The sequence below is a fragment of the Typopeltis vanoorti genome, chromosome 26, assembly GCF_054136105.1.
Source record: "Typopeltis vanoorti isolate ZY-2024b chromosome 26, IOZ_Tvanoo_1.0, whole genome shotgun sequence".
NCBI classification, from domain to species: Eukaryota; Metazoa; Arthropoda; class Arachnida; order Uropygi; family Thelyphonidae; genus Typopeltis; species Typopeltis vanoorti.
Window position 1 is genome coordinate 7,370,786 of NC_143574.1, and position 27,738 is coordinate 7,398,523.

Sequence of the window (27,738 nt, forward strand, 5' to 3'; positions counted from 1 at the left end):
TCGAGTCTGGTATAATCCTTTAATCACATTATGGATCAAGATCTACCTACAATCACATACAATTTTTAAATTGAATCGTTCTCTTCACAACCCTTCTGAAACCTGAGGTACAAGACACTTATTTCAAGCATTACTCCAATCATTTTTAACATAGATACTTATATTTCACAAAAATTTAAGCATTATGTAGAAGCTTACTCTTCCCTATCAAAAACAATGAAAATTTCTTCAGTGACAACCTAATAACAATGTTGGCTTCTTTATCAATGGCAAATTACACTTTCTGTTCTGATCAAGCCAATAAATTAATCAACAATCAATTATTAAATTTACATCCAACAATATCACACTGAATATATTCTCCTCATTAAGAAGAAGCAACTCAAATAGCATGTATATATGTATATACACGCTATTTGAATATGTACATAGTGTGTATATACACATTTAACTAATATTAAATTCAAATGTTTGTAAACAATATTTTTTTATTATTTAAAATATTATTTATAATTTACAATTAAAATTCATATTATTTAAAACTTAGCCTGCAAAAGGTTTACAACCTTTCATGTGTGAAATTAACATAAAAAGAAATACAAACGATGTTAGTATTTATATAAGACAGCTATGCTGAAAAAAAAAAAGTTTCATAACCTCTATCCACTGGCTTTGGCCACAGAGATGCTACTTTTTTGGTTCAATATTCCTCTAAATGTTAATAGACTAGTTTTCCAATTCTGTTTGAACCCTTTGGGTTCAAACAGAGTTGGAAAACTAGTTTGCTTTTTTGCTTTTCTTTTCAATAAAAAAAGAACTATAGCGGAGAAACTGGAAGAATCTCTAGATAACGAAAGTTGACATACCTTTAATATAAACAGTGAATCTCAAGCAGCCACAATACAATATAATAAATTAAATCTTATAAGAAAATTTGAAACATTAAAAAGAATACAAAATAATAGGAACTTCTCAAAACTACACATCAATGTTGACAAAGTCATTATCAACAAATCTTATATACTTTCAGATGAAGAAAAAAGCATCCTTAGTAAAGGTCTAAACTTTATTCCTTCCCCAAAATTTATACCAAAGGAGATGCTACTTACTAAAATAGAAAAAGCTACTTCATTTCTCCCTTCACAAGATGCAAAACTTCTACGTATTGAATCAATCTTTATTATCAATAACGTAAAACCACCTGCAGATAACATTACTTTAACAGAACGCAAAGCTATTAAAAGTTTAAAAAACAACAAAGATATAATTATCCTTCCTGCAGATAAAGGCAATGCAACAGTCATCCTCAACTCTGAAGATTACCAGAATAAAATGCTTGAATTACTACAAAATGATACCTACTCAATACTCGAGAAAGATCCAACTCATGAACTTCAAAATCGTGCAAACAGCTTATTAAAAACAACCACTGAATTATCCCGAAACGTTCACTTATCTCTACGCTCTCTCCATCCGTTAATTCCTCGCATATATGGTGTTCCTAAAATCCATAAAGAGAACACCCCATTGTAGAAGGTATCAATTCTCTGATGTACAACCTTTCAAAATATCTTGCCAAATACCTCAAAAGTTTTTCAGGCAAGTTGCCATCCTTTATCAAGAACACTACAGAATTTGTTTCATACATCAAGGATATAACAGTTAATGAAGATGAAATCATGGCTTGCTTGGACATAACTTCTTTGTTCACTAATGTCCCAACAGATGAAGTCCTAATATTACTCAAGGACAAGTTATCCAAAAAAATGTTAGCCTTGCTTACACATTGCATCAAGTCCGGTTACTTCAGATTTCAAGATATTATATAGAAGCAAAATCATGGGCTGGCTATGGGTAATCCTTTATCCTCTGTACTTGCAAATATTTACTTAGAGGATTTTGAAACCAAGGCTATCTTTTCCTTTATTTTAACACCTAAAGTTTGAAAACATTATGTAGATGATGTCTTCATTATTTGGAGCCATGGACATGATTCCTTTATTGTTTTTCTCTAACATCTCAATAGCCGACATCAAAGTATTAAGTTGACTGGTGAACATGAAAGATAATTCCCTGCCTTTTCTTGACGTCAAACTGACCCGCTCTTCTGGTAAACTCAAAATATCGATATATAGAAAGCCCACACATACCAACAGATATCTGCATAGTCAGTCCCATCACTTCCCTCCTCATAAGCTTGGAATAATTTCCACCTTGAGACATAGAGCCCGTTCTCTTCTGGATGACCCAAATGAACTTCTTACAGAAATAAACCATCTCAAAACTTATTTCAAAGTTAATGGATATTCCAAGAGAATCATTGAAAGATTCCTTCTTAATCCTCCTAGACATTGCTCAGAAGAAACAAATAGATTCAAAGGCAATATATCTATTCCTTACATAAGTACAGTTTCACATAAATTAGCAAAAGTTCTAAGAAAATACAATATCAGAACCTTGTTCACTCCACTTCCAAAGATCCGTTCCTTAATTAGCAACCCAAAACCTTGTCATCATCAACTCAAATACCCTGGTGTATATAAAATATTATGTGATTGCGATATTCCTTATTTTGGGCAGACAGACAAATCTGTTGAAATGCGTATGGAAGAATACATGAGGGACATTACTTACAAGAGACATTGAGCCAGTGCATTATCAAGTCATATCCTTTTCTCGGCTAATCCTAATGATGAAAGCCAAAGTCACACAGCCTGCTGGGAAAAATCTACTAACATCTTCCGTTGCAATGATGAACCAGAGAGAAAAATCGTGGAATCTAGGGAAATCATCTTCAATCCTGTTCATCTAAATAATAACTTGAGCTACAACCTCCCAGATAGTCATTCAGCTGTAATCATGTACTGGCGTTCACGAGATGCTACAAGTACGCATTTTCCCAACAATACAACAAACGAAAGAACAGCTTTAAATACAACCACAACATTTTAATGTCAATTATGTATAGAGACTCTTTATGTTGTTCATAGTTCATAGCTTCAGAGTTTAAGTGTTTTATCTTTCTTTTATAATGTCACCTGATGAAGGCTGTTACAAGCCGAAACTAGTCGTGTTTTAATCATTCAATTCTTTTTTAAAAAAATATGTATGTTAACCGAGTCAATGATCATTCTTTCATATATATATCAGCAATATGATGATAATAACCATGATTTGAGTATGAAGGCTCAAGTATAGGATGTAAATAGCAACATTTTTGTTTACTTTTATAGAAAAAAATAATGCAATTTTCTTTTAATATGCTATTTAATATCTTCAAATTTAAGATAAACATCTAACTGATGCTCTTCAAGAATACATTTATTTCACATTATACTAATTGAATGATTTGAGAACAAAATTAGGTGTTTAACATTACTGAAAATATGAAAATACATAATAAAAATGCACAGAACAAATTGTACTGTGTATTTACAAACTGTTATTTGTAATACATAACATAAACACAATAATGAAAACAATGTGACAATGACATATGAAGAAATCTATATCAATCTATAGCTGATGATATTATACAAATGAATATTTTACATCTTCCTCATTATGAATTAAACTTCATCTTCATTTAGTAACATATTTGGAATTCCATCCCTAATTGAGAACTTTCTTCCTGTTTCTGGACATATCAGATCTCCAGACACTACTTCCACCTAAAAGAAGGAAATTTAAATTATATATATATATATATTAATGTTCATTATTTACTCAGTAGAACTGTATATAAAAGGAAATTAAATGACTTTATACCTTATAAATATATCTAAAAAATAAATTTGTCATTCTCAGTATAAAGTCATTTAATTTCCTTTATATATATATATATATAAAAGAAAACTGAAGTCAATATTGAATGAAATTACATAGAAATTAGATTAAATAGTGTTATTGCCACTTCACTTTTTAGCAATATAATTGAGGAATTTGTAGTCATATTACTTCTTGTTAGATCATAATTTTATGGATAACAGATATTTCACAAATATGTCATTAATGGCACCTGCTTGGTGATATATCAGATACAAAAACAAGAGAACACAATAATGTTAAATAAAAAGAAAAGACATAAACAACAATGACAAAGCACAAACTTCAACTCATGTTTAGTGGCATAAAAGTTGACCACATCCTATTAACATGTAAGTTATTACATGTATGGTCAATTCTCTTACACTTCAAAAGCTCTAATAATTATTACGTCTGGCCAGTGGCACACCCAGGATTTAATTTTTTTTTTTTGGGGGGGGGAGTTGAACAGATAAGAATATTTTTAATACAATGAATTTGCATTAAAAATATTTTTATCCGTTCAACTAAAATTCGTTAAATTTCATTCATGCAATAAAATTCATTGGGTAATTATAAAAATTTATTTAAAGAATAAAATCTAGTTTTCTTTTCACAAAACTCTTGAATTATTTCAGTCATGGTTACATTAATCTCTCTCTCTCTCTCTCTGTGTGTGTGTGTATATATATATATATAGCAAAGCCAGTCCGTTCAATCGTGATTGTGTCATGTTATTAAAGATCTTAAATAGGTTTTTAAAAGGCATAAGTTAGAAAATGACCTTTCACTGAAATGACATGTTGTTACCAGAAGCATTGCAAATATTTTTAATAAGTTATAGATGTTAGGATATATCATTTTGTCACACTTTGAAACTCATCAACGGCATTTTTGCATGGAGCTATTGCAAACGTTTTTCAAATTTCTTATACCACAACTTGAATTCAGTGTTCAAAATTGTGGATTTGTATAAGGCAAATCACTGGCATAAAATTCACACAATTGACGAACATCTTCCATTGTGCTTGCTGTTGGAGCATCTTTTCCATTTGGTGAAAGAAGTAGTAAAATTTGCAGAAGTAGCAGAAGAGGCAATAGGGCCATACCGTCAGTTGTATGAAAAAAAGAAACAGAATGCCCGCCAAACTATGTTCGCTCAATTCTTTGTTAAGAAGTAGAATAATAAATTTATATTCTGAATATGTTTTATTGTCTTTCAGCTTCATGGTTTTCCTTTAACTAAGCCCTAAGATATACCCTAATTCTTTTATAAAAAAATTAAGGATCAAAAAAGAAATTTGAAGAATGAATTGTACTTTTTCCGATAGGTTATTATATTCAATTAGTGCGTTTTTGATTAATGCGCCTGTTTTAAAGAACGCATTAATCGAGGAATTGCTGTAATTACATTCTTTTATATTTAAACATATTTCCTCCTTACATACTCCATTATATTCTAACATACATTCCTTGCTTCTTATTTTCAGATGCTAACATTTTAACACTTCTTTGATCAGTTCTTTATGATTCAATGACCTCGCATTCCAATTTCATATTTTCAAATCATATCATTTCCACGTTTTTGATTTCCATGTCCAATCCTTCAAGTTCTGTATATTGGAAATCTAGTTGCAATCTTTATTGTTTTTTTTTTCTTTTTCTTCATGTAGCTTCCTCAATGTGAGAGTGCAGCATCATGTCCATGCGGTCCTCTCTGTTGGCAGCTTCTTTTGTTTCAGCACAGTGTCACATGTGCTGGAACAAAAGAAGATCATAATATAAGATCATCAAACATGGTTTGATGATCTTATATCATCAAACCATGCCTTTTTTACCTCTTGATCCTCTTCCCATAATCTTTCCTTCTAAAGCTGTAAGTGTCCTCTGTCCTGTTGATCCCTTCAATACATGTCCTGCCAGTTTCACCTTTCTCTGGATCATTTCCTGTGTTTTCATTCTCTGTAGTATGTCTGCATTTGTCACATGCTCTACTCAATTCTTGAATACCCAGGTCTCACTTACATATGTGAAAACGGGCCAAACTAATGTTCTTATCATTGTCTTCTTTGTCTCTAGACCCACAGAACTTCTGAGCAGATATTTATTTTTCCAAGTGTCTTTAGCTATGGCAGTTCTTATTTGTATTTCTTTATCTTGTTTTCCATCTGTAGATGGAAAACAAGATAAAGAAAAGTAGATCAGTAAAGTAGGTACCTAAATATTTCTATTCTGTTGTATGCTGACTTTTTCTTATATTGTTTATAAATATTTCTGGCTAGGATCTATTTTCTTTAGAGATTCTCATAAATTTGGTCTTTTTTTGCATTTAAATGTAGCTAAAAATCTACCTTCTTCAATTAGTAGGTGCAGTAAATTTGATTAATTTGTACTAGAGCAATAAATACAAAGTGTTATATTCAGGCAATGGCAATCAAGGAAAAGAAGGAGTAGCCATGGTATTCAACATTAAATACAAGGCTAATCTTCTTGAATGACATGCAATATCAAGTAGAGTGATGTGGTTTTGCAATAAATTATTGCTTCTTTTGTGAAATGCTACATGATAGGCATCTTAACTGAACAATAATTAAAATTTTCTTTATAAACTAATAAAATATATTCAACTAACCTCTAACAACACATGATGTGCCTTCTTCAGGAATTCTTCATTATTTTCATAGTTAGATGTCAATGTTCGTGGCAAATCTTCTAAACAGCCAATCTAAACAAATGAAAGAAAATCAAATTAATATGGAGACAGGGAACAATAAATGAGCATTATCGAGATAAAAAATTATGGAAATTACATACTTCAAAAATATTAAAAGCAAATAGTAAAAAAGTGCAATTTTAAAATGATACTTTATGCATATTTAGACAAAAAATTTTATGTAGAAGGATGGCTGCTATCAATCATAATTCTTAAAAGAAACATACATTCAACTTATACTATACAGATAACTCTCAAAGCAGACTTGTAAGCACCAATGAAATAGCCTATGGTAAACATCCTTTAAAATATGTATAGCAGTTTGTTATAATGATGAACGGTGAATTTAGTTCTTCCCACACACATAGCTATCACAACAGAATTAATACAAACTTGAACTCACTTCAATAAAATTGAGGAAAAAGTACTGCCACCTGCTGAATACCCAGCAGGTGGAAGTACTTTTTCATGCAGTGGAATTTCTGCATTTATTAATAGAGAATGATGTTTTCAACACTGCCACCCTTCTCCCCCACAGCTTCAGATGATTTTCTGCAAGCATTTTGACTGGGCTCATCCAGGTTCTCTTCCCTTCCACAGCCCTGCATCGAATGGGTTTATGATACCATCGGATATAAATGAATGGTTTTTGCAATCCGTTTTTTTTAATGACCCCACACATGAAAGTTCAAGACCTATAACACATGCCATGTGTGAGCATGTGATTAAGACAAAAGAAAAGAATCTATTAACATTTCTCAAACAGTTGGGTTTATACTCACCAGGGAGAGAGAGAGATTGTTCCAAAGAATAGAGGGGGAACAGAATGAAGGAAGATGTTCATTTGGTATATTAGGAGTTGGACAGTGTATGGTGTTGACAAGTGGTTGCTCTAGTTCTTATGCAATTAGAAGAAGGTGGAGGAACTATCAGATAACCAAAAAAGTTCTTGCAATTTTTCATAATAAAAATTAAACAACTGCAGAAATTTTCATAAAATGTTTTATTCATTAAAATAATCACCTTCACAATCTACAATTCTTTCCCAATGAGATACAAGTTTGTAAATTCCGCTTTTATAAAACATTTTGTCTTTAGAAGTAATAAACCTAGCAACCTTCACTTCGATCTCTATTTTACTGCAGAACTGTCTATCCTGCACGTGATTGTCTAGTGCCAATTTGAAGGGTGCAGTACTGGATCGTTTGGTGACAACCAATGATAACTTCACTTCCTGTTAGAGTACAAGATCCATTTTTTCATCATAAGTAAGCAAGTGAGAAAGAATAGGCTTAGAAGTTTATTGATGTCTGATAATGCTTGTGGGAATCATTTGTTTAGCTTCCACGATTTTCCCAGTTGATGCAAGTGTAAACGAATTGTTTCACAATTCACGTTAAACATTTGTGAAAGTTCTTGACATGTTAATCTTGATCATTTTCAACAGTGGCACATAATCTTCATTATTATAACGGAGGTCTTCCTGAATGTGGTGCATCTTCAAATGATTCATCACCATTTCTGTGCAGAACATTTTGCTACTGCATCTTTTCCAAATGCCACACACATATCTTACAAGACGCTCCTGAAGCCTTCAAACCGAGTTTAAATTCGTAAAGCTAACAAGCCCAAATTGCACCAGGTTTAACTGACATTTTAAAAGGGCGCACAGAAAAAGAGTACCTACCAAGTTAGAGCATGCCAACTGACTGATGCGTATCTGTGCCTTATGATGCACATAAAAAATTGCACTCTACAAACCATTACAAAATGAAACAAGTCATTGCAGCAAACTCTACCAAAAACTGCATGAACTTTTTTTGGTTACCTGATATAATGGCAAGCTTCGCACCCATAAAAGTATCTATCAAAAAGGCATAATGCAGAAACAGAGCACCAGGAAAAGTGATTGAAGGGAGAGAGAGAGGGAGAGAGAGTGGGGGGGGGTGCTCACCTATTAAGTGAAATGCCTTCACTATATCATCAAGAATTCTTAGGAAGTTTTTTGTGCACCATCCTAAATATGAGAACACTATTCCAAGGTTGGCTGGATCTGAAACAAATTGTTAAGCATTGAGCAGGAGAGAAGAAATGTTTTGAATGAAAAAGAACAAGTTTTTTTTTTTTAAGGCTGAGGAGGCCATTGATGTTTGTGTCAGGATAAGCTGGATGTAACAGTCAACCCAAGAAGGGAAAATTGATCTTGAAAAGATATTGGGACATTATTACCAAAAGTAAGTGGGTGTGAAGCACAATCTTCCTTGAGGATAAGACAGGACTAAACTTTAATAACATCAAAATTCACTAAGTTACCATCACCCAGCTTAAGAATGGTATTTAAGTCACTAATTATGGAAGATCTTGCAGCTTCAATCATTCCAGTCAGTACTACAAGGTTTCTCATGAAGAGGAATGGAGAATACTGTCATCAATAAAATTATGAATAGCCTTTGAAGTCAGAGAGAGAGAAAAGAAGATCGATGTAATTAGGAAGGGCATCAGCAAGAGTACAAACCCTGTGGTACACCAGCATAAACAGAAAAACCAGATGAGAAGAAACTATTCACCCTGGCATGCAACAAATGACGAGAAGAAGGTGGCAATCCTATCACAAAGGGCAGGAAGGAGACTATAAGACAATAGCTTTTTCAGAAGGCCTTGATCAAATATTATTAATATTTAAAATAAATATTAATAATGTTTGAGATCATGTGGGTCTCTCCAAATCTTTCCATGGCCTTGTCTAAAGGTAGGTAAGGTTAGCGAGGGATCTGCTACAGAACGAGAATGGTGGAATTCGGTAGACTTTGTATACTAGTGTTCACTAATTAACTGATGAGTCTTCAGATAGTAAGGCTGGTTGTTGTTGATGACCATCAATTCTGAAAGTACAGAAGTGAGAGTAATGGGACAATAGTTTAATGGCTGACTCTCTTTATATAGGTACATGCTGGATAAATCTTATTTCCATGCTATGGGGTAGATGCCAGGTGATATAGGGTAGGTTTTAATTCTGAAGCACAACTGAAGGAATACCGCCTGAACCAGGAAATTCATTAGTATCAAAGAGCAATGCCACAAGGTCCACCTTATCTTTGGGTGAGGTTACCACAGTGCCATCAAACATTATTAATATTTATTTTAACAATTTCTATATTAATTTTATTAATTAATATAGAAATTAATAAAGTTAATTAATATAGTAATTAAATTAATCTATATCAAATTAATTCAAATGAATTTACAGATTAATATTAACAGATGAGCTTACAGAAATTTTCTTCTCTTTCATCTTTAGTAGTGTATGCAAGGTGAGTGTAAAGTAATAAAACTCAAGAACTCTACCCAATATAATAAAAAATAATATATGATACTTAACCACATGTGCTCTATCTCATTTAAGTTTCAGCTGAAAGGATATTAATTACAAAGTGAAATTTGTTCATGAAATCAACAATGAGGCTTACAGCTTGGCAATACCAAGAACCACAAAAGTTTTATTGCACAGTTTGTGCATAACTACTGTTTCTGTTGTTACTGAATTGAAGCAACTTAATTTCCACACTTGTTACAGAAAAAGCTCATGTATTATTAAAATTAGTAGAATAATAATAACATTTATGTGATATCATGTTAATGATGACAGGCAGAAACCACAAAAAAAAAATCACCCTTCAAATCATTCTTTATAAAAAGAGTTTGGAAATAAGAAGAACTGAACGAAAACAACCTGTTTTCCAAACTGTTACATCATTCAACTCACTTTCAAATTTCACATGATATAGCTACTGAGGAGAGCAGTATAATTAGATGGAGGTGTCTTATTCTCCAAAGGTGGAATTCTCTTCAGAAGATGAAGGATGGACAGAATTGGTATGTTAAAGAGTGACTTAGCAACCCCATTCACATATCAAGCAATGCTGGTAAAACACAGGATGTAGTATACCACAAACTAAGCTAGCTATTTTCTGAGTAGCTTGAGTTGAATGAATTGTAATCATTAAAACAATGTTTAATTCTCTTTTGTTTAAATTTTATTTAGCCGTGGAAAGTACCACAGTTATTTTGATATGTTATTTTCTCTCTTACATAGTTTTCTAATTGTGCATAGAGCTAAACCTTTTTACTTCATTTTAAAATGCATGTAGCAATTGCTCCATTTCAATGGTGACCATTTGCAACCCACCTATGGGATGATAGTGCTTGATTAATTTTCTTAGTCAAGGAGTAACACACAGTTGTCATTAAAAGCATTAAGCGGATGCACTACCTCCAGTTCTAGACCAACTGTGTCCCTAGTATGGTCTTTGAAAAGCAGAAGTGTGATAGAGCAGCAATTACATATGTAACACACAAATGTCCAATCTATCCTCATAGTGAGTATCCCTTAGGTCTTTCACTATCTGGTCATCTGTCTCTGAATCTTCACCACCTCCTCATTTTCACAAAACTCACGCAACCAAACCTGAGATTGTTCTGATTGCGAGACAAAAGTCTCGCAATCGGAAAGAGAATCTAACATTTGTTGTTCATTAAAGCAGAAATACTCATTTCTAAAACTAAAGTGCTTGACTATCCATATCATGGTATTTGGCAAGGAAAGAAAACAGAAGTTCATTTCAAATAACATTTCATTAAATGTTATTTGAAAAGCATTATTTATACATATTTAATATAATGATTTTCAATGCCAGCATCTAAAAATAGCATGAAGATATTTCTGCAATATTGTCATTAAAATGAAAGAACATAACATTTACTATTACTAAATAAATTTGCTGCTAAGGTGATCTTCACTTTATTTTAACTTTAAGACAAATAGTTGAGAAATCGTGAGAATATGGCAATTATCTATACTTAGGTTTTGTAGATATATGGAAAAAGGCATACGACAAGGTGCCAAGGGAAAAATTTTTCAAACACTACAATTATATGGGATGAATGGAACATTGTACAGAGCAATATATAGTCTATATTTAAGTTGTCAGTCAATTGAAAAAATACAGGAAAATGGTTTCATGTAAAATCAGAGGTAAGACAAGGATGCACATTAGCTCCACTCATCTATATAGATCACAATAAGAAAGAAAGTGGCAATAGGCCTGATATTAGAATCAGAGATGTCAAACTTGTCTCTTTGCTTTACGCAGATGATGTTGTACTCCTAAACATATCTAGTACAAGTCTCCAGGATTTGGTAACTAAATGTAATAACATCTGTAACAAATTTGGCATGAAAATCAGCAATATAAAGACCAAAACTATGAAAATAGGCAAAAATATAGGAAAACTGTTTAATTGAGACATAATGCCATTTAACTAGGTCAGCCAGTAACCTGTCCTACATGAAGCATTAGAAAAAAATTTAGTGCTGATGAAACAAGACATTTTATCGTGCTACATCAGCTGATTTCCCTGTGTTAAAAACACACTACACTGCAACAGAGAAAGCTATGGTGTAACAGTTTATGCTAACAGTGTGACAAGAACTGGTAAACAAAAGCTTTTAATTATTAGAAAAAAAAAAAGGGGGGGAGCTTTGAAATGCTTTAAAGGGATTAGAATGGTGAGTTTACCAGCTCAGTACATCATCTGAAAATACTAGAAAATTTACTGCTGGATTACAACTCTGTTTCATTCAGGAAGGCAATGCTATATCTGCACTAGATACCTATGCTGATTTTATTAATTTGCAGGCTACACATGATCAATTCCTAGAACACCATTAACTGCTAAGAGCTGCATGTGCATTTATAATATGTATATAAATTAAATTATTTTTGTGGGAAATATTTTACTTCAATTAAAGTGAACTGTTTATAAGTCAATAACTTTGCTACTCAAGAAATGAAAAACTTGTCTTACATGAATAAACCTTTTAAACTCTTTATGTGCAATTTCATGTAACTGGAGCAGCCGCTTAATTGGACCAGATTATGCTATTCCCAATGTGGCCCAATTAACTGAAATTTACTGTATTAGAAAAATAATTTAGAGTCCTGAATTAATTTGAGGAATCTTGTTTGCACCGGTTTAAGGGCCTAACACATTCCCTTCTCCAGCAGATGACTGAACACGCTGAAACAAAACCATGAGGACAGTAGAATAAACAAACTATATGAATAGGATTTTACCCATAGATCTATTATGGTTAGAAACCCCAAACTTTTACATGCTTTGCTGTAAATAACTAACAGCTTTGTTGGGAAGATACACATTAAAAAACGCACAAATATCTGAATGCTAATAACAGTTTTGAAATATAATATTAATAAAAGCAGATTATTCATAAGTATAATTTGACAAGTGGAGCATTATCCGAATGACTGTCTACTTATATATAATAGTCTTTGGATTGTTACTAGAATAAACTGACATCTGAAAGATTACAAAAAAGTACAAGAAACTTCCAAATTTCATGAAAAATGAAGTTCTGGTTTCTGTTTCAGGTGCAATGTCATCTTATCACTTCTGAGGATTCTTTAAATGATGACCTCTGGTGATGAGGTCACCAGAGGTCCCACCTTACATTCCAGGCCACCTACTACCGCCCTTAGAGGGCGCTCCACCTAGATAGGACTTTAGTGTTACCCACGTGGTTGGGCTTAGTATTGTAAGTTTTTGTGTGCATGTTACATTACTTGTTTTTGTAATCCCCGTAGATGTCCTAGTGACTAGGACGAAATATAGGAAGTATTAAATTCTATTTTAATTCTTTTTGAGTGTTGTAAAAAATCCATTAAACCTCCAACATAATTGTAATATGTTGGGGAGGAGTAAATATCAGTTTCTTAGCCAAGTAACTTTCATTTACAGTTACTCATTTTATTCACTTTTAGAATTATACTGCTGTTGTTCTAATTATCTCAAAGTTAGAAAATGATGTTAATTTAATGAAACCTTCATAGCAGACTGGGCACATCTGTTTACAGCAATTTTTTTTTTCTACACTAATGAAAAAGGGAGATAAGAATGTTTCTAGAGGTTGAGGATTATCAATTTCATTGAAATGAAGTAAGCAATAAACAGTGAAAAACACAAGCATGGCACTAGAAAACAGACAGAATACAGCACAGGAAGCTAACATTTATTCTCTCTCTCTCTCCCCTTCTAATTATAAGATTGCAATATTGCCAAACGCATCTTACAGTTACCTTCTTGTCTGCTTACGAGATAGCTATTCTATCAAAAACATTATTTACTACTCTTCCCCTCCCCCCATGATCTGTGTGTCCTTGCCAATTTTTTGGTCACCAAAATTTTAGACAGAACTTCATTTTTACACATAACAGCTCATGAAAAAAGAAGTCGTCTCTAAAGAAATCTACTAATCTCATGAAACTGAGAACCACAGCTACTTTGTGTCACAAGATTGGCAGACATATCGCATGATCATTACAGACATTGGCTTATGTCTTCAAGAAGTTATTAAATTAAATAGAGGACATTAAATGTGTTAGTACATGGCTACAGTCATAAATACTTATGGCAAGGAAGGCAATGGGAAACCACCTTGCTTCATAATCATCTCCCTGGTATAGTAGCATATTTGCTACCCCACAAGCCATAAGGCTGAAGGGAAAAATACAAATACAAATTTGTTAGTAGAAAAATATTTCCCAAAGATCTAAGTATGGATCATACAGTTTGTAATATTTACCTGATACACCACATTTTCTCTCAATGTGTTGGGGCAAAATGACTTATATGAGCAAATAATTTGGCCTCATAAAACTAATTAGCAGTATTACAAGACAATTAAGCTTATATACAAAATCTGTCTGTAACTGAATGTATTCACTGGCCAGCTTGTCTTGCAGGATGAAGAGCCCAGTATTTAGGAAGAAAAAACATGCTACCTTCTGTATGAGACTGGCTAACTCACCTTCAACTTCATGCCTTGACATGATTTGTGCCATTACATTGTCCAATAAATAAAATTTTTGCAAAACGTTTCATTATGTCAATGTTTTGTGCACTATCCTGTACAAGTCACAGCTAAAAGAAAAGCATGAGACAGTATTAGGCTAACACATGTAAAACTGAGCTAACCATCCTACTCCTCGCTACCAATAAAGTAATCAATACCATGCAATATGCACAGGTTTCTGCTAATAAGCTACATCAACACTTTTAAAAAAAATGGTTAACACATGTAAAGGAAATTAGAATTTATTAACATCTATGTATTTCACTAGCTGTAACATGAGCATCATTCAGGGATAAGAACAAAAGAATTAGTTAACATTCAAAACAATAGTATAAGAATGAATCAAAAAGCATGTCACTTTCATGTGACTTGGTCATAGCTAAGTTAGCAGGAGACAACACTTTAAAGTTCCAATGAACCAGGCCAGGTATAGTTGTGTAATTCAAATCGAAAATAATTAAGTTTATCAAAATTTATGGCCAATACTACCCAAAACTTGGAGACAGGCATGCAGTCTGTCTGATTAAGATTAGAGAATATATTACGATCAAATTTAAATCTACTGTTGCACAACATCTTTGTCTAGTTCCAATGAATTCTATGTTCTGTTCAGTGTTGATAGCATGAAAAACAAGACCAGAACCCTCTGATTCTAGAAATCTTACATAATCTTGGTGCTCTTCGATTCTGATTGTGTACACTGGCCATTCTTAGCAGAATGGCCAGTGTACACAAAATAGCAAAGTTAATATGCACAGGGGTACTTGACGGACACTAGATAAAATTTATCTGTAGTAGATGGTAGGAAAGAAGATAGTTTTCCCAGTGGTTTGAAAGTAGTGTACAAATTGTATTTGCAGAAAAATCCTTGTTATTTCCCTTCCTACTATTAGATTCATGTTCAATAGTGATTTGGAGTTATATCAGGAGTTTATTCTGTCAAAAAAATGAAGCAAATCTGTTTCTAAGTGGGACCAAACCACAAATATATCAACAAAACACAACCAGATAGTGTTGTCTCCTGTTCACTCAGATGTGACCAAGACAAGTGAGAGTACGTCCAGTATCTCCAATATAAGGTATGTTAAAGGTGCAAAGATACAATAAATTCCAGAGTGAGCCAATTGGGGTGGGTGGGTGGGAAGGATCCTTAGAGGAGTTGAATATGTTTTTTTAATTTTATAGGTGGTTTAAAAGCGGCATTAAGATTATAATGGGTGTAGAATTCTATTTATTTTTTTCTGATAACCCTTTAATGTATGAGATAGTTATGGTTTTACTGTAATTGCTTTATATGAAGAACTTTATTGATAGTATTTTTGCTACAGCCATTATTTATAAATGTGTTGCTAATAATTTATAATTCTTGTTTAAGGGCTTGTTCATTAGAGCAAATTGTTATAGCTCTCTTTTTGAGGGTGTTAATGATTCCAAATTTTTTGCAAAGGGTGGTGATATGAGTTTGCATGTATACATTGGCCGGTATGTGTAGGCTTACAGTAGGCAGTGAAGGATAGACTACCTGAGGGAAGACATGCGACCTGTTTGACCCATTTTTGCGTTAATATTTTGAACATTGCAACCAATTCTTTTGCTCTCTCCCTCAAATAAATTCTAATTTTCTATACATGTGTTAAACTATTTTTTTTAAAAGTATCATTGTGTCTACAACACATTTCTATAAAAAACATCTTGTTAATAAGATATATCAAGTGTATAGCTTCTAAACTACAACCAGAGTATGAGTATCTTAAAATAATAACGGTGAAAGAAATTTTATTTACTTATGATATGAAATAAAACAGAATGCTACTTACACTTTCTGCAGCTTGACACAGAGCATCCCAGTCTAGTTTTGGTATCATTCTAGCTACAAAATCTGGATTAAAATCAACCTTCGCATTTTTTACTTCACGGGCCTATAATAAATTTCCAAATCAAACTCTACAGTTAAAAAAATAAACACACTGTATGTATATAGACAGACATTTATTTATAAAGCCAAGAAATCCAACAGTAAATTTTGGAAATTTGAATCTCTGTTGTGAAGAATTCCACTACATTGATCACATTATAGTAGGAATCCAGTGTGTGTGTGTGTGTGTATATATATATATATATGTGCAGATATACAAGTTCTAATATAATATGCATTACAACACAGTACTTAACAATGTTTTAATGCATTAGAACACAGTTAAGTATACTGAAAAAATAACAAAGAAATCTTGCTTTGGTAATTATGTTTTTTCATCAATCTGGTAACTAAAAACAAAACCAGAGCTTACTAACATGTGCATCATAATTACATAATCTTCTCATATTTAGAAGTAGTTTCTTAAGTAACAGATTTCTTTTAAAAATCTATCTGATGTATGTTAAAGAAAGTTTAAGTGTTGTGTGACATAAATACAGGGTGGCCATAAATTAACTTTCCCTCTTTGGAGGTATCTCTAGCTAAAACTAATACACAGAATGAGACCACATTTTACATTGAGACGTTCGAAGGCATGGGGAGATGAATTCCACGAAAAAAAGATTTAATACCAAAAGTTGCTGATAGGGAAAATTTTGGCACTGGTGGAGCCGAAAGCAGTCAAATATTTGCAGCAAATGCAAGTAAAAAGGATTATGCAAATTTTAATGTGTGTATGTGACAGCAGCGCCACCAATTCCACTTAAAAAGGAATTGGGACCATTCAGGGAGTTATTCAAATGACTGACGAATTGTGCTCAATATGCGTCCTACCTTGCCTCAGCGTGCTTTACTTGTTGAGTTGTTTTACCTTAAGCAGTGCAATGCCGTAGCAGCCCTTCGGGAATTTAGAATGCTTCATAACCTGCGTACAGGTCCTATGTCAGCTGTAGCACTGAGAGCTATGATTAAGAAATTTGAAGACACTGGATCACTGGGAGTTAAACCTGGCAGAGGACGGAAAGCAGTGCAAGAAGAGACGATAACAGATGTTGCTACTGTGGTGTTCGACGACACAGGGACCAGTACTGGTCCAAGCGCTCGTGCCATTGCTCGCAAACTTGACATGGCTTATGCTACAGTCTGGAAAATCTTATGGAAAATGCTTCACTTCTATCCGTATAAGTTCAGTCATGTGCAAGCACTAACTATTGCAGATTATGATAATTGCATGACCTTCGCACTAACATTTCTTGCCCGAATGGAGGTCGACAATGACTGGCCTTGGAGAATATTGTGTGGGGTGATGAGGCTCATTTTTATCTGAATGGGTCGGTCAACACTCACACTTGTAAAATTTGGACATCTGAAGATCCCCAAGTGATCCAGCAAGTATTACTGCATTCTCCAAAAGTAACCGTGTGGTGTGGCTTCACAGCCGATTTCATAATAAGACCATACTTTTTTTGAGTGTATTACCCCTACAGATCCTGTAACCTGCTCCATTACTGGAGAGATTTATCGACGAATGCTGGAAAATTTTGTCATTCCTGCATTGCAGCAAAGACGATGTTTGGACTCCATAATTTTTATGCAGGATGGAGCACAACAATACATTGAACGTTCAGTACGGCACCTTTTACACCAGCATTTCAGTAATGAAACAGTTATCAGTCCGTTCTTTCCAACAGCATGGCTGGCTGCCTCAATCCCCGGACATCACTCCATGTGACTTTTGGCTGAGGGAGTATTTGAAATCCGTTGTGTATGTTGGTAGTGTTCCCAATTTGCATGTCTTGAAAGAGAACATAAAACGGACTGTTATGAACATCCAATCCGACTCCTTATGTTCAGCTGTAGAGCATGTCGCACACCAGATGCAATTTGTTGTACACAAGAAAGGTCAGCACATTGAAAATCATGTATATGGTCAAGCGGACCCTGATTCTGATGAATAAAACATTATTTCCTGTGAGTTCAATCACTACATTAATTTCTGTCTCTCTCTCGGAAGTTGCTGTTTTAGTTTAATTATTATTCTTATTCTTATTATTGTAACGCGCCACATATCCAGCTGGAATGAGTGATGTGGCTGTTGCTTACCCTGTCAAAATGTTATTATTCCATTTTATCTGCCTTTAATGTAATTATCTGCTTGTTCGGCTCCACCAGCCCCAAAAATTCCCCTATCAGCAACTTCTGGTACTAAATATTTTTTTTCTCGGAAATCATCTCCCCATGCCTTCAAAAGTCTCAATATAAAATTTGGTCTCATTCTGTTTATTGGTTTTAGCTACAGATGCCTCCATAGGGAAAGTTATTTTATGGCCACCCTGTACATCAGTATAGAGTCACAAATAAATTGTTATTAGCCATTAAATATAGACACAATGCATTGCAGAATTGCCTACCATTGGAGCCTTGTCTATTACAACACATATCAATTAAAAACAAAACTTTCAGCAATAAAATTATTAAAGGTAATAAATATGTGAGAATAATAATTTCTGAAATCAGATCCAATATATATATTGCGATAAAATAGCTCAAATTTCAAGTATGTTGAAATTAAAATGTTTTTATTTTTTTAGACATTTTTAGTGAAAACTATGATGTGCAAATCTTTCAGTATCAACAACTAAAATTAGACACTAAGTGGACTAAGTTTATCTAAAATTGCCATGTAATTACCTTAAAAATCTGCCAAGGTTAACATTTTCAAAGCGCTGGAGTAGTATGGTTAAATTTATGTTTATTGAAATTTAAAAATGGCTAAAATTCACAATTAGTTATTTTTAAAATATACAGCTAACACAGTTTTCAACATAATTCAATACCTGCAATCATCCACTCTGCAGATTTTATTATTAAAAACTTCACACACAAGAGGTAACTAAAAATAGCACAACAGCAATGTCGTGGTTTGGGAAAACACTGTACTTAGTTCTTGGGGAAAACATGTTCCGAAGAACACAGGCAGATGGAATAAAAGAAAAGTAAGAAGTTGGTTCAGTAAGTTTGAAGATGAACAATGTACATGTTTATAGGAGCATCAAACATACAAATGCCTATAAAAAAATTTTTTAAAAAAGCAGAAACAGTGACTACCACAGAGTCAGTGGAAGAGGCATCACCTATTAAGCAGAGTGTGCATTTTCAGTTTAAAATTAAACGTTCTTAGGGAGAATTTTGGTGCACCATCTCAAATGTGAGAACAGTATTCTAAGAATGGATGGATACAGAATTTAAAGATTAGAGTAGAGAAGTAATGTCTTGAATGGAAGAGAATGTCAAATGTTTTGGAGACTGAGAAGGCCAAAAGATGTATATCCTTATACCAGGAGAGGCTAGATAAGAAATGATCTTCGAGGAAGTAAAGTGAGATTTTTCTTGTAAGGAATAAGACAGGACTGTTTGGCAGTGCTGACATTCACTAGATTTTTCTCACCCAATGGTAGGGAGATCAGTGTTTGGCACATTCACAGAAACAAAGGTAGAAACAAATCATCTTGTATTGTGTTTACCCATGGCGGGACAAGAAAATTCTCTCATGCTTTGTTTGCATATCAGGCAGGCATACCATCAACACTATGTAGAGGTGGGAAAAGAATTAGTTTCAGGATATATTAAAACTAATAACTAAGAGAAATTCCATATTTCGTTGATATATTTTAATTACTAAAAGGTGAATGGAATTATATGAGATGAACTATGTGTAGGGCTTGAAACATTTTGTGCTGGGTCAACAGTCAAGCAAATCTCACAGTAATTAGACATCAGCCTCGGTATATTTTACAAAGTTGCTTAATATATCAGTATGTTTAATCATGGACGAGGTCAATTTATAAACTTTTGTTAATGCCACAGCTAATTTTTACCCTGTATAACTACTAGTCTTGAAGCAAGGGAAAGCGTGGTGATGGAGTACTGCTTATGATAAGCGACGACTTATGTCCTCTAAGAGTGGAAACTTTGGAAGGTAGTGACACTAATGATTTTGAAAGCATATAGTGTGAGATAGAGATAGGATATTTAGTGGGGTGTTGCTACAAACCAAGGAACACATAGGGTGGGAACCAGGAAATGTTTAGACAGCTGAGCTTGGCAAGTGCAAGAAGAATGATTGTTATGGGAGACTAACTACAGCAGTATAAATTGGGGAGAGGAAGATGCATGCAACAATAAGGGAATGGAATTTCTAGAATTCTTGAGGGACAAATGTCTTAGGTAACATGTAATAGAGGGAACAAGAGGTTCAAGAGTTTTGGATTTGGTCATAGAATCAGATGAATTGATAATAACTCAGATGATATCTCTCCCACCAGTTGGAGAGAGAAATAAGTGTGGTTTTGACTTAGAAGATGAATAGACATGCAGGAATATCAAAGACACAGGAACATGTGGAATTATAAGGCACATGATTATAATAGTCTTTGATATCAACTTGGGGAAGTTTCATGGAGGGAGGAATTGGAAGGCCAGGATATCGTTAGTTCTTGGGAAACTGTGAAGGAATATTTGTAAGCAGCAATAGTAAGCTGCATTCCACAAGTGAAGAAGAGGACACAATATGGTGTAAAGTGGATGACAAAAAATATTAAACAGGAGCTCCATGTGAAAAAAGAAACTAAGGAAGAAATATAAGGAGACAGGCAAAGAGCAGATGCATGAAGAATATAAGACACAAGCCAGGAGAGCGACTAGTATGGTAAGGAAGGCGAAACTGGAATATGAGAAGAGATTGACCCTAAGATCCAAAGAAAATCCTAGGGAATTTTTTAGCTATGTGGCCAGTAGGAGGAGGAGAAATGATTGTGGAAGAATGACATTCTGGGATAAAAATGAGAATAGAGTGACTGATGCAGAGGATATAGTGGAATTGTTCAATGAACACTTTATTGGTGTATTTCATCCTGGAGGAGTAAATTTTAATACTAGAGGGATAGGGCAGGTTCATGGTTTAGAGGAGAACGTGTTCCAAATACTGGGTACTCTGCATGTCAGTAAAGCTGTGGGATGTGATAGTATTTCAAGAGTTTTGAGAAAATGTGCTAAGGAACTGACAGCTCCTTTGACCTGGCTTTTCAATGAAAGTCTGGCTATGGGAGAGGTGCCAAGGAAATGGAAGGAAGGTAAGATAGTGCCATTGCATAAGGGTGGTAGCAGACTGGAAGTGTCTAATTATAGGCCAGTTTGTGTGTCATCAGTAGTTAGAAATATCTTAGAGAAATTAGTGAAGGACCATATACAGCATTGGGCAGATGAGGGTAATGTTATCTCTGAGGGGGCACGCTTGTTTTAGTAATATGCTAGCCTTTTATAATAAAGTTACAAGAGCAGTAGATGAGGGAAAGGCATATACTGCCATTTTCTTGCATTTAGTGAAAGCATCTGACAGGGTGTCATATGATAAGCTGATATTTAAGTTGCAGCACATGGGTTTGGATGTCAGGTTGGTCAAGTAGATTCAGGATTGGCTGTCCCTGTCTGATAGGTATCAGAGAGTTGTGTACGTGGGGCAGTTTCAAGGAAGGAGAGTTACAAGTGAGGTCCCACAGGGCTCAGTACTGGGACCGGACCTATATTGCTTAACCTTTATATCAATGACAATGTCAGTGGATTGCAAGGGGATATTCAGTTGTTTGCAGATGATGTGAAGCTGGGAAGGGTTATTAGTAATAGTGCAGATGTGGTAGTCATGCAAGAGGATTTGAATAAGCTAGACAGATGGGCAAATGAATGGGAGTATCGGTTTAATGCAGCAAAATGCAAGGTCTTGAGGTTTGGGACACATTGATGGGATGCTGCATACAGTATTTGAGGAGATATACTGGAGAAAGTAGCAGAGCCAAGAGATCTGGGGTTGGTGATTGATAGAAACCTGAAATTCAAGGGACATATTGCAAAGGTAGTGAAGGTAACACAGAGGATTACTGCAATAATGAGAAGGATGCTGACCTGTAGAGATAAAAGAGTTATCATTCTGTTGTATAAAACCCTAAACAGACCACACAGACTATTGTTCTCAGATTTGGTCCCCAGGATTTGAAGGGGATAAATTAACTGTGAAAAACTTTGTTATCTGCAGAAGCAGATAACAAAGACAGTTTCAGGACTGTACAATGTTAGTTATGAGGATTGGCTGAGAGAATGTGGACTGCAGAGTTTGGTGGATAGAGGAAGGTGAGGTGACATGATTGAGACTTTTAAACTGTTGAGAGGTGGTTACAGGGTTGACACTGGGGAGTTTTTTTGTTTGGTTGAATAGCGGTAAGGAGTGATGAGAAGGGGCCATCCCTGGAAGTTACGAAAGGAAACTGTGAGCAAGAGGGTGAGGAGTGGTTTCTTTGCATGGAGGGTGGTTGAACTATGGAATGCATTGCCTGATGGAGTGGTGAGAGCGAGAACGGTCAATGAGTTCGAGTAATATGATAGACTGCGCTTCCTAGAAGGGATCTCCATGATGTCTTGATAGACTTGCGTTTCCTAGGAAGGACCTCCCGTGAATGGTCTTTTGACTCCTTGGAGGCCTAAATAATAATAATATGTTACTACCCTGTACATCCCTGGGGGGGGGGGGGGGGTTTGGTTATCAGGAAACTGCTGATCATGTTAACACTTCGATATTAGTATTTATCTGTGAAAGAAAAAAAATTGCATGCATTTTATAAGTGATAAAAGATATTTATTATTATTTTTTGACTGGGAATTTGCCTGCATTCATTACGAGTTGTCAGCACTTATTTGCAAATGATGCATGTGGTACTGCATCATCTCTCGGTGAAATTTTGAAGTAATTTTTTTCTCCCTGCCAAAAAAAATCTCCTTCCCTGCAAATCACTTTCGTGTAAGCTGTACTCTAATATACCAATTTTCCTATTTTTATTAATTATTGAAATATCTAGGAACTTATGGAATACCCTGTATTATTAAAAACCTCTCATGAAATCATTTGTCATAAGCCTTACCTAATGAGCATATCCATCAATTTTAACTTCAAAATTCACAGTGCTTATAACACAACCCACTCACTCATCACTCATAGTGGTGCAAAAAATACATTCTCAGTTTCTCTTTTATCACACTTGCTTATCTAAGGGATGTCCGCATTCTCCTCTGACTTTGCACCATCTGTACAGTATTGTATTAATGAAAAATTTTCTCAAGCAACTCAAACATTCCAACCATATCAACTACTGCACTGATCTGTCAAACTGCCACTTACCTTCTCAACCACTTCCCACAACCAACTTTCTAATTTACTGCACTAGTAACTTGTCTCTGCATCCTCTCCCAAGTTTCCTCATCACAATGGAAATGTGTGACCAAATCTACACACAAGGTAGATTATGAGATCTGAGATAGGTCTTATATACAGCAATACAAAACTCTCTACTTGTCAGTCTGCTCTGGATCACAACAGCAGTGCAATGTTTAATCTTTGCAATATATCCCCTAAACTCCATGCTTCCTGCCAACCATTTCCAGATCAAGAGTTATCCATCACCTGGAATACAGCTCTGAACAACAAAGTGTAACAGTGCAGTTGTTAATCACTTGTCCAATCTAAGCCTATTTAAATTTTCCCAAATGGACTCGACATCAACAACACTAACTAGAACTCTCCCAAACTCACATGCAATAAGCAGTAACTCATCAGTCCAAATGTAACATTAACAAACACTGCTGAACTAAATTAAAGATGCCAAGAAATTATATTCTTGTTTAATCCCTTATCCAAGTGCAAGCAAGCAAAGTGTGCTTTGTTTGCAGTATCTGTAACTTGTCAGTGCCCCTAAAAGGATCACTGTCTGGAAAACTCCACCTGAAAACCAAGCCAAACCTCAGCCCAGCAAAACTAGAAGCAAGCACTATCAATGTACAGACTCTTCACATTTGGCAAAGCAGCAGACAAGCTGCCAGAGTGCATAGACCTACTGTTCTTCTTGAAGCCCAGGTAGAAAGCTTAAGAGGGAAAGAAGCAGCTCTGCTCATCAGTGGGAGTTAGATCCAGAAGAGACATCAGGGTTAACTGTCCAGGCACGATGAATGGATCGGACTTGTAGTCCTTTATCCCTTTGTCAGATTTGCAGCAAAAATTTTGGATTAAGGAATATTATTGAACACTTAGCTTGTCCATTGTGGGCTATTGACTACCAGTCAGTTATTTATTTATTTTTAACTACTTGTTCAGATGGTTTTTTTGGGACAAATGTCCTCAGATTTGTTTGTTTTAGTCTACTGCTAAATGGTAAACTATAACAGTCTTGAGATATTATTATGTATAGGGCCATGGCTTGCCTATTTTGGGCTTCTGGAAGAGGGGTTTAAAAAAATTCACCTCTTCAGTATAGTTCTGGGATGTTTGTATTTTGCAGGGTCATGCTCATTGTAATGTACTGCTTGATGGATTAATGGGGTTGGGTGGATACTAGCACTGTCAGAGAATTCTGCAGCCTTTTCGCATATAAAAATTTTGATCTCAGGGATATCGGAATCTCAGTGAAGCTGCATGCTTCTTACAAATGTAAACATTTGTTTTGGGTTATCTGTAGTTTGCTAATTTTTGAATACACTATGTTATTCCATGTGGCTGAGCCATACGTTAGGACTGGCCAGATCAGCATCTTGTATAACAGCAGTTTAAAGTTCTGTATTTTAGCCAACTACAATGATTCAGTAACAGGTTTAGCTGCCCCCATTGCACTATTTGCTTTTGAGCAGATGTGACAATATGAGTTGTGAAACCCTTCATCTAGTTGCACTCCTAAGTATTTGTCTATTGGTTGTCATGGAATGGGATGCCAAACATGACCACTTTGCCATCTGGGAACACTTGTCTTGTGAATGACACTGCAGTACTCTTGTCTGCATTAACATCTATTTGCCCTTTTTTGAACCACTGTTCTAGTTCTGAAAATGCATTTTGCAGTTTTTCAGTTGCAGGGAGCAGATCATTATTGCAATATGATCTGTGTATAGGGCCACTGTGCCAGTCTGGTTAGCATATCCACTTTCCAGCTGCAGGTTTGAATCCTGCCGTGGTATGGATGTTTGTGATTGTCTTCCAACTTCATACACTCATTCATACAAGTGTATAAATATCTCCCAAGATGGAATGGGTCACCGTTGACCCAAAAACCTGTCGTAATGGGAGAGGCCTTTACCGACAGTGGGAAGTATATATAGGCTTATAAATATATATATATATATATATATATATATATATATACACATATATAAATAAAGGGACTATTGGTGGTAACTGTGTGCAGGACGTCAAATACATAGATAGCAAAGAGCAGAGGTGATGGCAGGAAGCTCTGGGGAATGCCTGATGTGGTTTTGCATTCAAACAATCTATTCCCCGAAGCATGACTTGCAGTTTGTGATTGCTGAAGTAGGATTAAATAAGTTTCACTAGTCCTAGTGGGAACTTGACCTGCAGGAGTTTGAAAAGAAGCCCATTGTGCCATATTCTATAGAAAGCTTTGGGCAAACTCCTGCAAACCAAATTCCCACCAGAACTAGTGAAACTTACCAAATCTTACTTCAGTGATCACAAATTCCGAGTTGCTGATGTTGTCCAGGACTCTGATAACTTGCTGTTTGGTGGAATGGTTTTCCCTGAATCCAAATTGCTCATCGGGGATGGATTTAATTCTTTAGTGATTTTCATTTATCTTATTAGTATTACTCTCTCAGCTATTTTACCTAGGTGAAAAGCAGGCTGAATGGGTGATGGTTTGGGGGGAAGGTGTGCCGCTTTTCCTGGTTTTGGAATTAAGATTACATCTGTTAATTTCCATCAAGCTGGAAAGTGGCGATATCTTAATATTGCATTAATAATGGCAACAATGTGCATTATGGCTTTATGTGGCAAGCATTTGATGACTGTGTTAGAAATCCAGATCTGCATGGCTGTAGTTTGGACTACACTGATTCTTTAGGCTGTTGGCAAAAGCTTCATCTTTGTCTATGTCACAGTAAATGAGACCAGACCACATTCACGATTGATTTGTGAGAGGGGTTTACAATCTGTGCGTAGAGCTTTGGTTATATTTCCCGAGCATCTGATCCTCTGTGTTTATGGATTGAAGTTGTCTCATGCTGTTGATTTCAATAGTTTTTAAGCACATACTGCCCCTGTTGAGCTCGTCAGTATTCTGAGGCCAGCATTCTTGGTACTGGTGCCTGGTTCTGTTCTTTGCACAGATCAGGTTTTGAATCTATATATCCTTTCGGGTGTATATAATTTTATGCATTATGGGTAGGGCCACTCCCAGATTGGTTTTGACCTTTGAGGTCTCATCAGTGAAAGCCATAAGAAATAAGGTTCAAGTATTTTTCATATACAAGTAGCACAAAGGTGACACACATTATTAAAATACTCTGGATCAGAGCTAATTGTTGAAAGTACCAGTAATTGAATAAGTCTAAAACTGGTCTAGACAGTGGCCCTTCCCATAATGCATATTATACATACCCAAAAGGATGGGTAATTTGAATTATGGGTTACTAAGGCAATTAACGTGAAGTCACTAGCCTCTATATACAAGTAGCCTAATCGTGAAGATATTTCATACGCAAACTGTTTGCTCACACTTGGATAAGTGTTTAAACAGGAATATCATTTTTTTTGGCATCTTTAATTTAATTTATAACCAAGTGAAAAACTTGCAACAAATATGCCCAACAGTAGTGACAACAGAACAGACCCATGCTACAAGCTATTATTTACCCCCCCCCACCACCACCACTTTTTTTTTTTTTTTTTGGTATTAGCCGCTTTTTCCGAACATTCGCCTACGTAAGCAAACGTGAAGAGGAGACAACCGACTGCATTTACTACTAGCAGTTGTCAAAATAAGTATTCGAATCTTCTACAATTATTCTACAGTAAATTTAACCAGTATTCTGATAGTTTAGGTGATGACGGTTTCCGACCTTAACAGGAAAGGGTCACCTAAAATGCCTTTTAGTCTAAATATTAAAAAAAATTGTATTTCCTTTAAACAAAGGACGTAACAGAAATGACACTAATTGGAATAATGTAGTAATAAACGTCATTATCGGTGGTGAAGAATAGTACAATCTAACTTTACACTAAGAAGATAAATCTCACAATCAAAAATCAAATTTCATGTTGTTACTTACTACTATTCCTAGAGGAAAGCCTACATTTACTTCTTTTAAGCATTTCGAAGTCATTAAATTATGAGTTAAAAGTTTCATATTGACAGTATATCTACAACACCGCAAAATCACTAGACAAACGCGTGTTTATATCATTAATGTTAGCATTACTTCTAGAGGACGCTAACACACAATGAAACTAAACAAACTGATATAAAAAATGAAATAAAATAAAAGACA

At 34.8% G+C, this 27,738-nt stretch overlaps 1 protein-coding gene across 1 annotated transcript; it reads right to left on the reverse strand.

Annotated features, from left to right (window-relative positions):
* Trmt112 (tRNA methyltransferase subunit 11-2) lies at positions 1-27,738 on the reverse strand. The gene is made up of 4 exons (XM_090414947.1): positions 27,520-27,738; positions 16,265-16,366; positions 6,437-6,529; positions 1-3,671 (listed from the first exon to the last, which is right to left on the reverse strand). Exons 1-4 carry the CDS (start codon positions 27,595-27,597, stop codon positions 3,570-3,572), a joined length of 375 nt encoding a protein of 124 aa, XP_090271073.1. The 5' UTR covers positions 27,598-27,738; the 3' UTR covers positions 1-3,569.